This window comes from Hydractinia symbiolongicarpus, chromosome 13 (genome assembly GCF_029227915.1).
Source record: "Hydractinia symbiolongicarpus strain clone_291-10 chromosome 13, HSymV2.1, whole genome shotgun sequence".
Lineage (NCBI taxonomy): Eukaryota > Metazoa > Cnidaria > Hydrozoa > Anthoathecata > Hydractiniidae > Hydractinia > Hydractinia symbiolongicarpus.
This window is the reverse complement of record NC_079887.1, coordinates 6,995,994-7,015,068: the sequence shown is the minus strand read 5'-3', so window position 1 is coordinate 7,015,068 and position 19,075 is coordinate 6,995,994. Positions and strand designations below refer to the sequence as shown.

Below are 19,075 nucleotides of genomic sequence, written 5' to 3'. Positions count from 1 at the left end.
AAAAACACATAAAAGAGAAATATAAAAACTTGAATCATTTGGTATATCTACCGAAATATTTGAATCCAAAATACTAAAAAACAGTTTGCTTTAACAGACCCAAACTTATAATTAAGAAAATCACGTATAAAATCAAGGAAGATAACAATGCAGCGTTTTCGAATTTAAGAATCGAATATATTTCAAACGTAACGTAGCTGATGTAAACATTGATTTAAGTTTAGGTTTTAGGTTTAGGTTTTTTATACTGGATCACTGAATCACACAGTCTGTAGTGTTAAAAGCAGTAGCAACGGAAAAATTACTTTTTACAGTTTATGTAAATTCTTCTCCGGAATATACACGTTGTTTTTAAAGGAATAGTGTGTTTTCGTTTCAGTGTTGATGTTCTTAACTTTTTGACTAATGCTATCCTCCTTATTCTCAATGTGTTCTTAGCATGACTATGGCCTGAAAACATATAATAACTTAATAAGAAAAAAGCATGCTATAAGTTACTATAGCTAGCTAATGGCAATTCTACTACATGTAACTAAATGCCCATTGTTTGGACAGAAAAAAGTTCAGTTCGTTTGGTATACAATAAAAAAAGTAAACTTCTAATCAATTTTGTGTGTCATACAAATGTTCATATTTAAACCAAGCTATTAAGCTTAGACATTTTTTTAGGATATTCTAAACTTCTGACCCATTTTGCAGAGTATGTACTTACAAAATAAGTGCTTAAAGAAAATGTTTTCTAATTCAAGACACAACAACAAACTTAATATTTAAGGAAAATTTAGCTCTGAAAGGAGCAGCTAGAAACTCGTTATACACCCAAATTCCTTTCTCTACTAAATAATCTAAACAACGCACCTGTTTTGCTTTTACCTTTCAGTAGGTAGCTTGCTATCGTTCTCCTAATAAAACTCCAATCAGTTTTTTACTTCGAATACTAAACTTCGTTTCATCCCAAAGAGAACGAAGTGAAGATGCATACAATTGCCTGAAACATTTCCAATCAGTTCTCTATGTGATGTTAAATCATCGTACGTTAGAAATATTTCTAACAACACCTTCGTTCGACAACAACACAACATTTTTATTTTTTACATTTCAGGTTCGAATTACATTCACATTCGAATCCGATAGAGTTTCTATAAAAAGAAGCAACCTCGGTCCCAGAACACAAAATGGAAAATATAGAAAAAACAAATATAAGCTAATCCAACCTCATGATGAGTAAACATTGTTTGAAATAACTTTTTCCAGGATTACCTTGAAAAACAGACAACCTTCTTCGCTGCGCTTTTCTTTTTTAAGTTGATAAACAACTTGTTTCCGTTAGATACAGCGCGCACATGGTAAGCCGGGGGGGAATTAAATTATTCTATCTATAACGACCAACGGGGGCTTTTAAAACAAAAAAAACAAATAAAAACATTTAAAAATAAAATAAAAATTAGCTTTAATAAAATAAAGAAAAAAGATTTATTTTTTAAAGTAATAAGAGAAGAGAATTAAATATTCAAATATTATAATAAATATTCAAAAAGTGACCCGTACTTTGCGTGTCGTGGACTCACATGGTTACTCACACAAGCTTATTATTATATAGACTAGTGTATAAACCCCGTGGATAAATCCACTTAGGCAAAAGGTCAATAAAAAGAAAGTTGTTTTAAATGTTTTGCTGACGTCAGCAGTGCAGTGCAGATAAAAAAAACATTGCGAAATTTGTTTATTCTTTGTCTGTAATGTGTAGAGGTTGAAACACTGGTCAAAATAACGTACAGAATCATATGTTCTCGACGAACGCCTAATGAGATATCAGGGATTAAAAATTTTGCTTACGTCAGCAAAGAACCGTCAAAACCCTAAATATTTTTTTAGAAATTAGTATACCTGTTGCCTCCATCGCATAAATCTTGAAACGCTGATCAAGAAAATGTATAAGATGATGTACCTTTGAGAAACGGTTGCAGAAATATTAGGGTTTAAAGGTTTTTTGATGACGTCATCAACCCGTCCATTCCGAAACGGATTCGGGGATCCGGGTTTGGGAAAATTACCCAAATTGATCCTAGGTGGTCCCTAGTTACCCACGCGGTGAAAAATCATTGACGTCACTACCTCGTTTCCAAGTTATTTGGCCTCAAAGTTTTAGGTGCACTGTAATGGTTTCATTAATTTAATCTCATATATTAATTCCCTTGCGTGACTAAAACTGTGAGTCCACGACACGAAAATCACGGGTCACTTTCTTATGACGTGGCCGTACGCTAAAATTTAACTAAAAAAATTAGGGATGTACTGCATAGAAATCGCACATAAGGTGTAAATATATAACCCGCTGCTAATAACGATATAAATATATATACCCTTATGCCAAAAAACTCTATGTTAGCATATATATATAGGTATCGCTACATATGAAACGGTATTAGATATTCACAAAGCATACGGACTGTTAAATGAAGTTCCTAGCATAAAACGGAAATTGTGTTTACAAAAAAGATGGCTGTTCTTTTTGAGTATTCTCTAATCTTTCATTCAAAATAAATCTTTAAAAAAACATTTGAAGAAGAGCATGGTTTTATAAATTAATCATAGCAAGGTTCTGTAAGGTTTTTTCATGTTTTATTTTCAGTTTTGATTATATTATTGTTGCCAGACATGTTTTATAGCTAGCATCATAAAAAGCCAACCACCACCAACAACTAGCTAGCTAGCTAGCTAGGAATATATATATATATGTAGCCATGTTCTTTATACCTAGCTAAGTCTCCAGTTTATATTTAAGTGACTAGCTATTAGCTGCTGTAGCTAGCTAATGCTAGCTTTAAACTAAAGATTCCCAGTATATATATATTCCCACAAAACACATCAAACGTTATTAACCCTGAAAATTTTAAACATTTTCCTGGGTTTTTTTTGGTTTGCGAAGTTCTTTTCCTCCAAATATTCTGAAAATAAAGTTCAGAAATTACTTATTTTTAAAATGTAAATTTAATTTGTTTCAAATTGTGGGCAAAAACCTTAATCAGCATGCTAAAAGAACTGACTTTTCTTAATTTAGAATTACTAAACACAACCATTTTCTTACAATTAGTGTAAACTTTTGTGCGTATGGCTTATATTTAATACACCAAAAGAGCTACTTTGTTGATTTCAATTTTATACTCTTTGTAAGCTATTTTTTTCTTCTTTTTGACATTTCTGTTTTACCACTCAATTTTTACATTTTATAAGTTATTTGGAACAGAATGGTATGAAATAGACCAAAATACCTGATCTTAGTTGTTTTTAATTTACAGGCTGTGTCTGTGAAACTTTAAGGGGAACATTTGGTGGAAGACAATGGCATGACATATACTGATAGAACTGATTTTTGTTGTGTTAGATGTTATATCTGAATCTTTTTGACATTTTATGTTAATTTTGCGAGGAAGGACCATATATATATATACACAGAAGAAGAATTCAATTTTACACCTTTCAAGCTTTGTTTTTCTATATTTTGTATAAATTCTTACTGGGGAGGACTCCGTGCAATATATCGAAATGACTGATCCTTCTCGATTTAAATTTGATGTGTTCTAAATCGTATATAGTTTTGGAAATTTTGTGTAAGATTTAATGGGTAAGGGCTAGATGCAATATGTCAAAAAAACTTTTTTTGTTGAATCAGAAGCACTCCCTACAACCATTCTTTTTTTTACAGTTTGTGAAGCTTTTGTGAGGAAAGAGTGTATGCAATATTATCGAAATAACTGATTTTTGTTGCAAACTGTTTTTCTTTGGCATTTTGGATTAAAATATTGTTTTAGAGGGCATATGCAGTAGATATATGTACTAAAATAGTTAAATTTTGCAAACTTTGATTTTGTCGTTACCTCTCATTTTTTACATTTTGATTAAACTTTTGTGGGAGACCGTCGGTATGCGAAGGACCAAAATAAGAGATTTTAGTATTATTTAGAATTTGTATTTTGTGTTGCAAAATTGGTGCAAAAATTGACATAAAATGAACTCATATACAGATTGATTGCTGTTGTTTAACATGACTCATTATGACTTATATATATATTTTATGAAAATTTGTGACAGAATACTATGTGAGATTTGAAATTTTGTTTACTTTATTGATGGTAAAACAGCATGCAAATTGCTAAAAGGACTTTATTAATTTTAGGTTTAAACACCGTTATTTTGTTGGCATTTTGTCTAAAGTTTGGTGAGGAGGGACTGTATGCAATATATCAAATAATGTTTTATTGCATTATAATTTGTCCTTGCAAATCCCTTTTTTTACACCTTAGATAAAAAATTCTGTCAGAGGCACAATTTATTGTTTATTTTTAACATTGTGTATCAACCTTTGGCAGGGTTTGCAATAAACTAACTGATTTTAACATATACAATGAGAGAGATTTGTGTTTGACATTGATCAGTTTTTTTGTATATATGTGGCGTTTTAAGTGATTTAAATTTTATGGGTGAGATGTATGTTGAAATGCTTTTGGAAACTTCTTTCCGAATAATTTTCGCATTTGTCAGATGGTCAGAGCAAGTAATTTTAGTAGATTTAGATTTTAAATGTCACATAAATACTGCAGTTGTTGAAAACCTTTAATTTTTTTGGTCATTTATATAATAATGCAGATGTAAGATGCGCACTGCTGTATTGTTTGTTTTTTGATGGACATATATCTGCTACATAAATTAAATGGAATACAGTGGATTTTTCCACGGGAAACAGCTAGTATAGGATATTGACGTTAAAGTAGTAGTATTTTCGTCGCGCCGTAACGTCAGAAAATTTGACATATTAGAGATGCATTTTTCGGCAACATCAAAGGAAAATGAAGACATCCACTTGGCCTGTCACAGACACACAGACAGACACACTTAGCGTATTATTATATAGATATTAAAGGAGAGGCGAACTTCGCACGGCACGGCTGCTACATAAAAGTTCATGATACCAGTGATTGATTTTAAAGACCGGACCGAGTCGCTTGATCTGCTCCATAATAAATCGTCTTACATATTACAGCCATTATGATAAAAAATTCATGAAACATAGACATAGTAAAAAAATTTGCAAATAAAAACTTGATGTTTTTCACATAAAAACAGTAAGTTTTCACTTAAAACTTTGTAGAACGACAACACACTAGACCCAAAATATAAAACAGATTGTTAAAAATACCAGTATTATTTACATCTTTGTCACTGGTGAATTATAATTTAGTATTTTTACACATTTGCTAAACGGGTAGTTAAATTATGTTAAACAATGGAATTTATTTTTGGTCAATACGCACAAGGTAATGTAACAAGAAAAACTTAAAAATTAAAATAGGAAATGTTGAACAATGTGTGACGAACATATTTTTATTATTTTATACCACTGAACGTGTTGAACAAATTGATATTTACGTTGCAGGTGAAAATAAGAAAGTAAAAATGAAGCCACGATATTGCGCGTTTGATTTGTTGTGGAATGTTTTCGGTCTGTATATTTATTCAAATTTGGCGCCATCTTATCATAGCAAACTTCATCTGTCGAAGCTCGTAGTATGTTGTTGTCTTACTTTTGCTGTTTCCTGCTAGTACATCCAAAACCTGCTTATTTTTGTCCCAAACAGCCACGAAAATGCTGTAAAAAAGTTGTTAGGGATACATATATAAACTATCCGAATTCCCGTGGAAGAATCCACCGAATGTCTCTATGAAATGCATGTAAGTGATACCAAACAAAAACATACAACGCAGCTATTTGAATTTTCAAAACTCACATTTCAACCTTGACACAAGGCTCTTTGTCTCTTTTATAACGGGATGGCAGAAAGATAAAAAAATGCATTGGGATCGAGGTTGCTTGCAATCTGCATTATTATATGTGTATAACCGCTGAAACAAAACGTCTAAAAATCTACGCATGTGCATCAAAAAAATAAGTAAATAAATAAAGTTGTAAAACAAAAATGGAAAATGTCCAACAAAATCAAAGGTGTCTAACAACCGTTTATAAAAAGCCAAAAACGCTAAAACTATATACTTGCTTTGCCATTCCAGAACTCAAAATATAAGAAATTAATAGTTAAAACACGAAAAAGAGAAATATAAAAACTTGAATCATTTGGTATATTGTATATCTACCGAGATATTCAAAGAACAGACCCAAACTTATTATCTAGAAAATCACGCATAAAATCAAAGAAGATAACAATGCAGCGTTTTCGAATTTAAGATCGAATATATTTCAAACGATCGTAACGTAACAGATGTAAACATTGATTTAAGTTTAGGTTTTAAGTTTAGTTTTTTTATAACGACATCAACACTGAATTTACACAGTCTGTAGTATTAAAAACAATAACAACGGAAAAAATACATTTACAGTTTATGTAAATTCTTCTCTATGATATGCACCATGTATTTTAAAAGAATTATTCCGTTTCAGCCTTAATGTTCTTAACTTTTTGACAAATACTATCCTCATTATTCTGAATATGTTCTTAGCATGTCCATGTCCTGAAAATATATAATGCCTTAATAAAATAAAGCTTGCTATAGCCATTGCAAAATTATTTTTATATTTATAACAAACAATCCAGGTAGGACATATTCTTAAGATATTCTTAACTGACCCTGGGTATATTCTTACAAAAAAGAATATGTTCAGGCGCAAAACATATTTCACTTCATATTTAAGGGAAAGTTTAGCTTTGAAAGTGTGAACGGCTTAAATGTCGTTATTCAACTAAATTCATTTCTCTACCAGATAATCTAAACAACACACCTGGTTTTCTTTCGCTTTCTCAGTAGGCTGCTAGCTAGCGTTCTCTGGATAAAAGTCCAATAAGTTTTTTACTTCGATTACTAAGCTTCGCTTTATCTGTGTGTCTGTCTGTCTGTGTGTCTGTCTGTCTGTGTGTCTGTCTGTCTGTGTGTCTTTCTGTCTGTGTGTCTGTCTGTGTGTCTGTGTGTCTGTGTGTCTGTGTGTCTGTCTGTCTGTGTGTCTGTCTGTCTGCGTGTGTGTCTGTCTGTCTGTGTGTCTGTCTGTCTGTGTGTCTGTCTGTGTGTGTGTCTGTCTGTGTGTGTGTCTGTCTGTCTGTGTGTCTGTCTGTCTGTCTGTGTGTCTGTCTGTCTGTCTGTCTGTCTGTCTGTCTGTCTGTCTGTGTGTCTGTCTGTCTGTCTGTCTGTCTGTCTGTCTGTCTGTCTGTCTGTCTGTCTGTCTGTCTGTCTGTCTGTCTGTCTGTCTGTCTGTCTGTCTGTCTGTCTGTCTGTCTGTCTGTCTGTCTGTCTGTCTGTCTGTCTGTCTGTCTGTCTGTCTGTCTGTCTGTCTGTCTGTCTGTCTGTCTGTCTGTCTGTCTGTCTGTCTGTCTGTCTGTCTGTCTGTGACTTTTGCAAAGTGGATAAAATTTCTATGATAAAGTCTATAAAACATCGCCTATAAATTTGTTCTGTAAATTAGCAAACTTTGACGTTAGAGTAATATTGACGTCAAAGGAAAGTATATTAAGATTAGTGGAGCCATTGCATTGCACTTTTAAATTTAGGGCTAAATAACTTGGAAACGGGTGGAAATAACTGACGTCATCTCCTACGCGGGTAACTAGGGACTACCTGGAACCAATTTGGGTAAGTTTTCCAAACCTAAGTCACCGAATCCGTTTCGGAATGGACACCCGTCCATTCCGAAAATGACGACGTAATCAAAAAACTTTTAAACCCTAATATCTCTGCATCCGTTTGTCAAAACACACGATCCTATACCTTTTCTTAATCAGCGTTTCAAGATCTATACGATGAAGGCAACAGGCATACACATTTCTGAAAAAAAAAATTTTGTGTTTTGACAGGTCTCTGCTGACATCAGCAAAATTTAAATGACGGTTGTTTTTCTCTGTTATCCTGCCTAAGTGGATTTTTCCACGGGCTTTATCGACTAGTCACTTATAATAATACGAAGTGTATGTGACAGTCATAGTGGATATCCTCATTTTCCTTTAATGTCGCTGAAATTTTCTTTGAAGTCGCCGAAAAAATTATGTCTTAAATGTGAAATTTTATGACGTTACGGCGCGACGTCAATAACGCTACTTGAACGTCAATATCCTATATTAAATTAATGAAGCCATTACAGTGCACTTAAAATTTGAGGCCAATTAACTTGGAAACGAGGTGGTGACGTCAATGATTTTTCACCGCGTGGGTAACTATGGACCACCTAGGACCAATTTGGGTAATTTTCCCCAACCTAGGTCCCCAAATCCGTTTCGGAACGGGCGGGTTGATGACGTCATCAAAAAAACTTCAAACCCTAATATCTTTGCAACCATTTTTCAAAGACGCATGATCCTAAACATTTTCTTGATCAGCGTTTCAAGATCTATACGATGAAGGCAACAGGTATACAAATTTTTAAAAAAATTCTTTAAGGTTTTGACGGGTCTTTGCTGACATCAGCAAAAATTTTAATCCCTGATATCTCCTTAGGTGTTCGTCGAGAACATATTATCCTGTACATTATTTTAACCAGCATTTCCACCTCTACACATAACAGACAAAGAATAAACAAATTTCGCTAATTTTTTTATCTGCACTGCAGTGCTGACGTCAGCAAAACATCTAAGCAAACTTTCTTTTTATTGACCTTTTGCCTAAGTGGATTTCTCCACGGGTTTTATAGACTAGTTTGAGAATAAAATAAAAATTAGTTTTAATAAAATAAAGAAAAAGAGTTTTATTTTTTAAGGTAATGGAAAAGAGAATTAAACATTTAAATAGTAACTCCTGATTTGCGTTTTTTTACTTGGTAAATTTTAGCGTAACGCCACGTCATAAAAAATTGACCCGTACATTGCGTGTCGTGGACTCACATGGTTACTCACACAAGCGTATGATTATATAGATACTTAGTCGTGAAATATAGTTGTTTACTTGTTCTTTTATAATCACTTAGATTTTAGGATTTAGAAATCCATAAATTGTTTTTCTCGCTTAAAATTTATTTCCTGGCTTTTTAATTTTTTAATTGAAAATTAAAACATGTATTTTTTAAAATTTGCGACTTTCAAACATTTGCTTTTCCATCTTTGTTGTTAAGGTAAAGAAAATGGAACAAACAAAAATGTTACCTCTGCACTTTATAATTATAAGTACAATTAAAATGAGGATGAGTATAATAGCGATCGAGATGCCAACCAAAAGGATAATAATTTGATTACTCTTTCCATTATCATCATTTTCAGCTTTTTGACTATCTTTATTACCATCTAGAATATAAACATTTTTTTATAACAGATTAAGAGGGATGGAATCGAATATCTTGCCTACGTAGCATGTTTATGAATGTGTTTAGATATAATAAATTGGTAGTTGGGAAACAACAGTGCATATGAGATATATTGGTATAAGCATATTATATTCCCAAGTGCTGCAAAGATGATAGATCGGGTGGGACATAAACCCTGAACTTCAATTTAGTTGTGTTCTGTTTGTGTTAAGATTTTTTACCGTTATTAAACCCTTATATAATGAATTACACGACCATCACATCTAACTAATTATTAAAATAATGTTAATTCAAGTTTTTAGTAAAGCCTCAATTATCCTATACATTCGAATTAAGTAAAACTTGACTTTAACCATTGTGTGTTAAGATAGATATTTTTTTTCGACTTTGTAACAGACGTGGGTGTTGAAATCATTACGGATTTCTATAAGACTTATAGCGCTTTAATGGCATTCTGCTGGAGCAGAACAAATGGACATTACGGTAAGTTGGGCATAAAACGCGTTTACGATTTAATCTGGGTGATTTATTGAAAACGGAATAACGCTAAACCGTAATTTTTGTCTGGATAACTCAAAAAGATAAATGAACATTACATCAACTTTATATATTTGTATTCTTTGTAAGTAATGTGTTATCAACTGTTTAAAGTAGAGGGTTTAATGGCTGTCTGTTTCCTTTAAAAAGTTTTACTACAAACTTTTCATCAAAAGGGATATTAACTTAATGACTTTACTTACCAATTTACCTACTAGTACTAATTGTTTGGCTTTAAGGCGAGAAAACAAATTTATTTATTTTTGATAAATTATCTCTTCAGTCTATACTGAAGCATCATAAGATCATATACTAAGTAAAAGTTTTCTTACAATATCTATAATATCGTTAAAATTTCATTTATTCACATGAGGGCACTTAAAATTAATGAAGAAAAATAATGACGACGACAACTCAACTAGGTTGTATTTACCCTATGAGGAGAGTCTCTCGGAAAGCAACAAGAATTGGTGAGGAATTTAATGTAAAAGTTATGCACACAAAGGGTTAATCCCTAACAAATTATTTAAGAATAAAATTGCGAAGCTGCAGAAGCAAAACAAAAAGTTGGGGCTGTATATAGACCTGCGTATATAGATTCCGATATAATATACATCGGAGAAATAAAAAGAAAATTAGAAATCAGGTTGAAAGAACACATGAAAGATGCGATAGGAGGCAAAGATAATTTATCAGGATTATCCAAACATATCAAAGAAATAAACAGTCAATTTTGAAGAAATAGAAGTGTTAATAAGAGAAGGAGACTTTCGAAAAAGAAAGTTCTAAGATCAAAATAAAAAATAACACTAAGGAGCTATTCAATAAAAAAGAAAAGGTAAAAGCGTTGTCTGACATATGAGAGGATATTTTATAGAATCATTGTTTGAATGTTACTTACATATTCAATTTTAAGTGCCCTCATGTAAAAAATAAAATTTTAATTTAGCAAAAAAAAAATTGTTTTCTTGCCTTAAAACCGAAAAAAATTAAAAAGTAGATATGGAAAGGCGATCATACAAAAGTTTTATTAGTGATTTTGGTTGTTGAGTTTCTTCATTTTTCAGTTTCTAGTATTTAGATATTTCATGATTTAGTGCCTGCAAATAGGTTTTTTACATTGACCATATAATTAGTTGTCTTTTTTAACTATTTATAATAACTTTATATTTTATTTATTTTTGTGCGTTATTTTATTCAAAATAAAATTAAAAAATCCTATATAAAAATATTCACAGACAAAAGTAAATGCAAATGTTGTGAACGTAAATAATCAGTTGAAATCTTTGTAAAAATCACCATAGATCACCTTGACAACTAATTCCCACATTACATGTTCCAGTCATTGAAAGACTTACACCACCACAGTTTCCACCAAAAGTGACACCTAAACATTGTCTAGTCCTAGATCTTGTAGGTGCAACATTTAGATTGCTTTGACAACTTTCACTGCAGGTCGCCCACTGCTTCCATGATGATAGCTCACCTGCGTTTGTCAAGACAAAGGTTATATGAAAAATAATTATGGAGGAAAGCAACACGTTTTACACAAATATTTACCTGGACAAGCTACATTCAAATTACAATAAAAGGTTTCATTTAATAACGCGTCAAAACAATTTCCTCCAAACGTGGCTCCTACACAACTGCGTGTTCTTTGTTGAAATGGAACATGAGAAGCTGAGTGACATGTAGAGGAACATATACCATAAGCCGACCATTGCGTAAGTGTTCCTAAATAAAGTTACTGGAATGTGTATGGAACTTTTACAAATATATACATTAAGCCATAAGAATTTATGTCTTTACAGTAAAAATACCTGGACAAGTGACATGGACACTGCAATTTCTTGTCATTACAGGGCTTCCAGGACATGTCCTTCCATTACAAGTTCGTCTCCTTGCCTGAGTTGGGGCTGTATTAACATTTGATTGACAAGTTTCGCTACATTCATCATAAGCACTCCAATTAGACCATTGAGCTAAATAAAATTTATTTTAATGGAAATAAACCTTAATGTTAATTTTCAGGTCAACGTCTATAACGGTATTTCTTGTTTGCTTATTTTTTGTTTGTTTAGTGTTTCTTTTTTTTTTTTGTGTTATACATTTCTTTCCAACTATAGTTACCTGAGAAATCATTGGACCGCTTAAGAGTGTTCTTGCGTTAATCTGATAGATCCAGTAAAAAATGAGTTACTAGAAATTTCAAGTAATCAAATATTTGCCAATTCTCAACAAAAAAGTCAATTTTTTATAGTTACTGGAATTATTTTTTGTTTCACATAAAATTCATTAAAAAGAAGAAAGGGAACTGTACTATTTTCGTAGTTTGTCTGCATATCAACGTTCATTCATTTATTCATTCATTCATTCATTTAATCAATATCTCATTCATTCGTTCCTTAAGAGTAATTGGAGCTGGTAACCTATCTTCGTCTTCCACTTTTAAATATTTCAAATTTTGTTGTTACTTGGTTAATTTATGATACCTGGCACATTCCTTTTCAATGAAAATCGATCAGCAATACTATGAAGTGGTTCCCTCGATGCACAATACCACAACAAAATACACCCTGGTTTGTACAACTTGACTATCGGACCACCATTATTTAATTTTAGAAACTGATCATATTTGCCAAACTTTAAGTTTCTTTATGTTTTCCTCAATCTAAAATGGCTTTTAAATATGTCATCGGAACAGCATCAAAATTGTCGGTAGAACCTATTGGAGCACCCAATGGTAAAATTAGGTTAGTTATATTCTTTTCTTGTCTTTTATCTTTTTCCTTTTCTTTTTCACTATTAAAACAGACATATTTGTTTACAATTTCGTAATTATTCAAAATTTATGCAAAAAATATAAGTTATAATTTTAAACCAAATCAAAATGTCGGATCACCTGGATTCAATTCTGTGCTGTTTTTTTGGCAATGGAGCACTTGGAGCATACAGATTTAAATCTCCGGTATGAAAGAACTTAAAAACATTTGTTTTCATGGTAAACGTAATATTTCAATGACGCTATTGAGATCAAAAATATACAAGAAATTTCTAATTTTACAAAAAAAGACTAAATAATTCGTTATATTCGTCCCCCCCCCCATAAAAATTTTCATTAATAGATGGCTAAGTAAATGAGATACGATGTGACTCTGTTGGATCCGTATTTCTTATTCCTAGTCTACCTGCAATACAGCATCTTAGTAACTGATAGCTATTTTCAACCGGTCTACATATATCCACTGCGCTGATTGGCGAAAAAGCCTTCACTACGGGCATCATACAGCGCGGTATAAATTTTTATCTCATAGCAACCAAAATGGTTGCTAATAATACAAACAAACAACTTCACCGGATAATTACTAACATAGCTAGCTACATACAAACTCTAAAATCAAGTTACAGTAAATCCAAAACCTCGAAACCCTCTGCCAGAAAAGCATCAAGGAATGTTGATAATTTTAAATCCACTGCGTTTTTAATATCAGCATTCATCACACAATGAGCAACAACAACAACATCGTCGAATTTGTGTGATAGACTCTTCTTCTGACGAAGAATAAACTTTGGTTCAAAAAACCCTTAAAAATAGTCTATGTATATTCAAATGGTTTTTTTGTACATGTATTTGAAATATCGATACAATAAAAATTAAATTAAACTTTTTTTTTTCTTTATCAAAACCTGGTTTTTACACCCTTTTCACAATAAATATTTACAAATTAGTCCTGGTTTCGACAAATCAAAAAAAAAATAGGTATCTTATATATTAATTCCCTTGCGTAAGTAAAACTGTGAGTCCACGACACGGAAATCGCGGGTCACTTTCTTATGACGTGGATGTAAGCTAAAATTTAACTAAAAAAGTTAGGCATGTACTTCATAGAAATCGCACATAAGGTGAAAATATATAACCTGCTGCTAATGACGATATAAATATATATACCCTTATGCCGAAGAGTTACTACATGCTAACACCGAAAAAACCTGTGTTTTTTTAGTTCTTAATTGATAGAGGTTTTTAACATTATGGGGAAAGTTTACGTAGCTTTTTCACATTTTTTGATTTTGTTGCAGTATTTACATGGGTTTTTGATTATTTATTTATTTATTTATTTTGGGGGGAGGCGGGGGAAGGATTTACATGTTTTTTACATTTACAAATGTACAGGGAAGGCGGTGACTTTCCATTTATATACACCCTGGAAATTTTAAACATTTTCCTGGTTCTTTTTTTGGTTTGCGAAGTAACTTATTGTTGGAGAAGGCATATAATATACAATATATGCATATAAAAAAAATGAAATTTTGCAAATTTCTGTTTTACCACTCAATTTTAACATTTTATAAATAATTTGGAACAGAATGGTATGAAATAGACCAAAATACCTGATCTTAGTTGTTTTTAATTTACAGGCTGTGTCTGTGAAACTTTAAGGGGAACATTTTGTGGAACACAATGGCATGACATATACTGATAGAACTGATTTTTGTTGTGTTAATAGATGTTATATCTGAACCTTTTTGACATTTTATGTTAATTTTGCGAGGAAGGACCATATATACACAGAAGAAGAATTCAATTTTACACCTTGCAAGCTGTGTTTTTCTATATTTTGTAAAAATTCTTACCGGGGAGGACTCTGTGCAATATACCGAAATGCCTGATCCTTCTCGATTTAAATTTGATGGGTGAGATGTATGTTGAAATGCTTTTGAAAACTTCTTTCCGAATAATTTTCGCATTTTGTCAGATGGTCAGAGCAGTAATTTTAGTAGATTTAGATTTTAAATGTCACATATATACTGCAGTTGTTGGACACCTTTAATTTTTTTGGTCATTTTTATAATAATGCAGATGTAAGATGCGCACTGCTGAATTGTTTGTTTTTTTGATGGACGTATATCTGCTACATAAATTAAATGAGAATACAGTGGATTCTTCCACGGGAAACAGCTAGTCTATATATTAATACGCCTTATGTGTGTGTGCGCACGGTGAGGCCATGGCACACAAATTACGGGTCACTTTCTTATTTCTCATACATTGTGTCCCCAAAGCTTGGCTTTAAGCTAAAATTTACTCAGTTAAAAAAACGCAAATCAGGGGGTTTATATTTAAACATTTAATTATTTTTTTATTATTTTAAAAAGTAAAATTCTTTTTTTTATTAACACTAAATTTTTATTTTTATTTTTAAACGTGTTTATTTTCTATAAATATTTTTTTAAAGCCCCACGGGGTCGGTATAAATAGAATAATTTAATTTTACCCCCGGTTTACCATGTGCGCGCCGTATCTCACGGAAACAAGTTGTTTATCAACCGATAAAAGAAAACCAAAGCGAAGAAGGTTGTCTGTTTTTCAAATTAATCCTTAAAAAAATGTTATTTTAAACAAAGCATGCCAATGTTTACTCATCATGAGGTTAGCTTAAAGCATATGTTTTTCTATGTTTTCTATTTTTGTGTTCTGGGACCGAGGTTGTATTGCATTCGAATATCAATGTAATTTGAATCTAAAATGTAAAGACAAACTGTTGTTGTGGAACAAAGTTAATGTTGCTTTCAGAAATATTTTTTAAAACGAAAAAAAACGTACAATGATAAAACATCACAAAAAGAATTGATTGGAAATGCATCAGACAATTGCAGCTATATATTTTCAATTCGTTCTCGTTGGGATGAAGCGAAATTTAGTAATCGAAGTAAAAATCTAATTCAACTTTTATCCTACTGAGAAGGCAAAAGAAAAAGAAGGTGTGTTGTTTAAATTATTTGATAGAGAAATAAATTTGGGTTTATAACGATTTTTTAGCCGTTTCTTTCAGAGCTAAATTTTTCCCTAAATATTAAGTTTGTTGTTGTGTCTTGAGCCACAAAATATTTTCTTTAAGTACATATTTTGTAAGAATATACTCTGAAAAATGGGTCAGAAGTTTAGAATATCCTAAGAATATGTCTAAGCTTGATAGGTTGTTTTAAATATGAACATTTGCATAACGCACAAATTGATTAGAATTTTACTTTTTTTATTGTATATCAAACGAACTGAACTTTTTTCCGTCCAAGCAATTGGCCGCTACATGTAGTAGAAATTGCCATTAGCTATAGTAACTTATAGCATGCTTTATTTTATTAAGGCATTATATATTTACAGGCCATAGTCATGCGAACACATTGAGAATAAGGAGGATAGCATTTGTCAAAAAGTTAAGAACATCAAGGCTGAAACTAAAACACACTATTCTTATAAAAACAGCGTGTATATTCCGGAGAAGAATTTCCATAAACTGTAAAAAGTAATTTTTCCGTTGTAACTGTTTTTAACACTACAGACTGTGTGATTCAGTGTTAATGTCGTTATGAAAAACCTAAACTTAAATCAATTTTACATCTGTTACGATCGTTTGAAATATATTCGATTCTTAAATTCGAAAACGCTGCATTGTTATCTTCTTTGATTTTATGCGTGATTTTCTTTATTATAAAGTTGGGTCTGTTAAAGCAAACTGTTCTTTCAATATTTTGGATTGAAATATTTCGGTAGATATACAATATACAATATATCAAATTATTTAAGTTTTTATTTTTCTCTTTTATGTTTTGTCAACTAATAATTTCTTATATTTTAAGTATAACTTTGGAAGGGTTGCTGTATCCAATAGACCAAATAGCTTATTTTGTATGACTTAACGAAAAATGTTGGATATTTTTTTAATGTTTGGTATCGTTTTTTTCCCTGGTGTACTTCTGGAATGACAAAGCAAATATATAGTTTTAGCGTATTTCGCTTTTTACGTAACGGTTGTTAGACACCTTTGATTTGTCGGACATATATAAAGTAATGCAGATTGTAAGATTCGCACTGCTGTATTGTTCTTTTTTTTGATGGGCGTATATCTGTTACGTGAATTAACAGTGGATTCTTCCACGGGAAACAGCTAGTCAGTTAATGAATACAATATAAATTGCTTTATCTATCCTTTCCAAAAAATATTACCATCGATCAACGTATCGACTTCGCAGGGTCGATCTATACCTTTGATTGGGTAAGATTTATCAGTATAGATAGATAAAACAGTTTATATTGTATTAATGTATTGGTAAGAATTTCCTAGTGGTTATAATACTCAGATTAATAATAGCAGGTTCAGGAGTAAGATTATGCCAACTCAATCCTGCGAAGTATAAACATGAAGCCCAAGTCAGAATTTCGTCAAGTCAAAATATAGATTATATGTTGGTTTTTAGTCAAGTATTATCAAACAGCTGAATTTTCCTTTTTTTGTCACTTTCTTGGGTGTGAGGGATGATTTCTATAAACTTTATGCGTTACCAAATCTAGATGAGGTTTTCGAAAGCAATTGATAGGTCAAAAAAAGTTGTAATATCCCTAAAGAAAATTTTTGAAAATCACGTCAACTATAGATTAAGCATAACTTGGTTTACGCAAATGACATCGCTGACCAAGGGTTATTTTGATAGCCTTTTAATACTCATTACGTGCAATGATTATTAGCCACAGTTTAATATCTTCACAAGTCTCAATTTATTGCGCAGCCGCCGTTACCATTAAATCAACAATGCCTGAGTACAATTTTTTACTAGTGATTTAACAACGTTTTTATCCAGAATTACTTGAAAATGAAAGAAAAAAGAAGGAAAGGTCTACGAAAAATACGCTCATGTTTCGCTTTCCACAAAAAGGTGAAAAAAATCCTGCATCCACCCCCTGAATACTGTATTTAAAAGAAACTATATAGATGCACTAACTTTATTATTTAACATGGACGGCCAATTAACTTTTTTTGTTTCTTTGAGCGAAATTAACAAATACGTTAATATAAAAAGGAAAAAAAAGAAATTTATTATCAAGAGGAACAGTAAACATGGGCTAAACACATTATAGCAAAAGTGACAGTGAATTACTTTCTTGATTCTTGCACTTTTATTGAAATCAAGAAAGATACTTTTAAAAACATATATATTTACGAAACTTCAAACTTATAAATTTTTTTTATAAATATTTGAGAAAACAATTCGTTGAAGTCGTATTGGCCAAACAGCATCCAGCTGTTCTATAGCATAGATACAGGAAAAGTAATAACGTTGAAAATTGTAGGCATTATGAAGCATTTCACAGCATTGTTGAAATATGTCGACTTTAGATAAATAAATAATCTTATCCTAAACCCTAAGTCCATTATGGACATTGGCAAATAAACACTGATAAGTTAAGACTAAGGCATAACTTAGATAGAAATAGCTTTCTCAATTTTAAGTCAATAGGATGGTTTGGTTCAAAACTTCTAAACAAGTCCATTCTTTATTGCAATAAATGGCCATCTCTTATAGTAATACGGAGAGTGTGTCTGTGTCTCTGTAACAGGCAAAGTAGATGTGTTCATTTTCCTTTCATGTTGCCGAAAAATACATGTCAAATGTGTTAAATTCTCTGACGTTACGGCGTAACGTCAAAAACGCTACTTTAACGTCAACAACCTATACTAGTCGATAAGGCCCGTGGAAAAATCCACTGAGGCAGGATAAAGTTGAAAAATAAGCATCCGCAAAAATAATTAGAACCTTGTTTGTGTGGAGAGTAGCGGAGCCCATTTCCTCATTAAATCAGCCAAATAAAGTCCGCGTCTCGCTCCTATACATCAAAATTATCAAGCACTCTTCCCCACGGCTTCATTTCGTCCATTTTGGTTTTGTGTTCGTAAATTTTTGATTAAGCGAGAAAACATGTTTAAAACGGCAATGGGGGAGTTTTTTGTTGTTATTTAAATATGGCGACAGTGTGAGAGCGACAACGAGAATTTTACTGGAGACAGATCACGAGAATTTTACTGGTAAAGTTTACCTTTTATATCTATCAATCTCAGGTAGTAATATCCTTATTTAATTCTCCTTAGATATACTTTATCTTACGTTATTAACTTTTTTTCGTTATATATGGAAACTTTGTCCAGCGTAGCTAGCTAGCTATATAAAGAAAGCTGAAGGGAATTTTTCATTGTATTAAATATCTAGCTAACAGCCTAGCTAGCTAACTATCTATGTAGTAGCTAGTATTTCACTATTTTTTACATGCAATGAACCCCTTTTTGGCCTCTACCTAGCTAATGCAAAGCCTTCGAAGGATTATTGACACCTCTTAGGGTCGCCATAAAAATATGTTATGTTAACGTCCACAGACTGACTCACTTGTGGTAATAAAAACTCGAGTCGGCAAAT

The 19,075-nt window shown here is 31.9% G+C and overlaps 1 protein-coding gene across 1 annotated transcript; it reads right to left on the bottom strand.

The window, feature by feature from the left end:
- Nucleotides 1-11,086: 11,086 nt before the first annotated feature.
- Nucleotides 11,087-11,979, bottom strand: LOC130623919 (adhesion G protein-coupled receptor B1-like). The gene is made up of 2 exons (XM_057439465.1): nucleotides 11,650-11,979; nucleotides 11,087-11,563 (listed from the first exon to the last, which is right to left on the bottom strand). Exons 1-2 carry the CDS (start codon nucleotides 11,684-11,686, stop codon nucleotides 11,352-11,354), a joined length of 249 nt encoding a protein of 82 aa, XP_057295448.1. The 5' UTR covers nucleotides 11,687-11,979; the 3' UTR covers nucleotides 11,087-11,351.
- Nucleotides 11,980-19,075: the final 7,096 nt, after the last annotated feature.

Bases quoted from the DNA above. Each gene is read 5' to 3' on its own strand.
- LOC130623919 (XM_057439465.1), bottom strand. From the start codon at position 11,686: ATGACAAGAAATTGCAGTGTCCATGTCACTTGTCCAG. The intron at 11,564-11,649 runs GTATTTTTACTG...AACTTTATTTAG, and splicing joins TGTCCATGTCACTTGTCCAG to GAACACTTACGCAATGGTCG.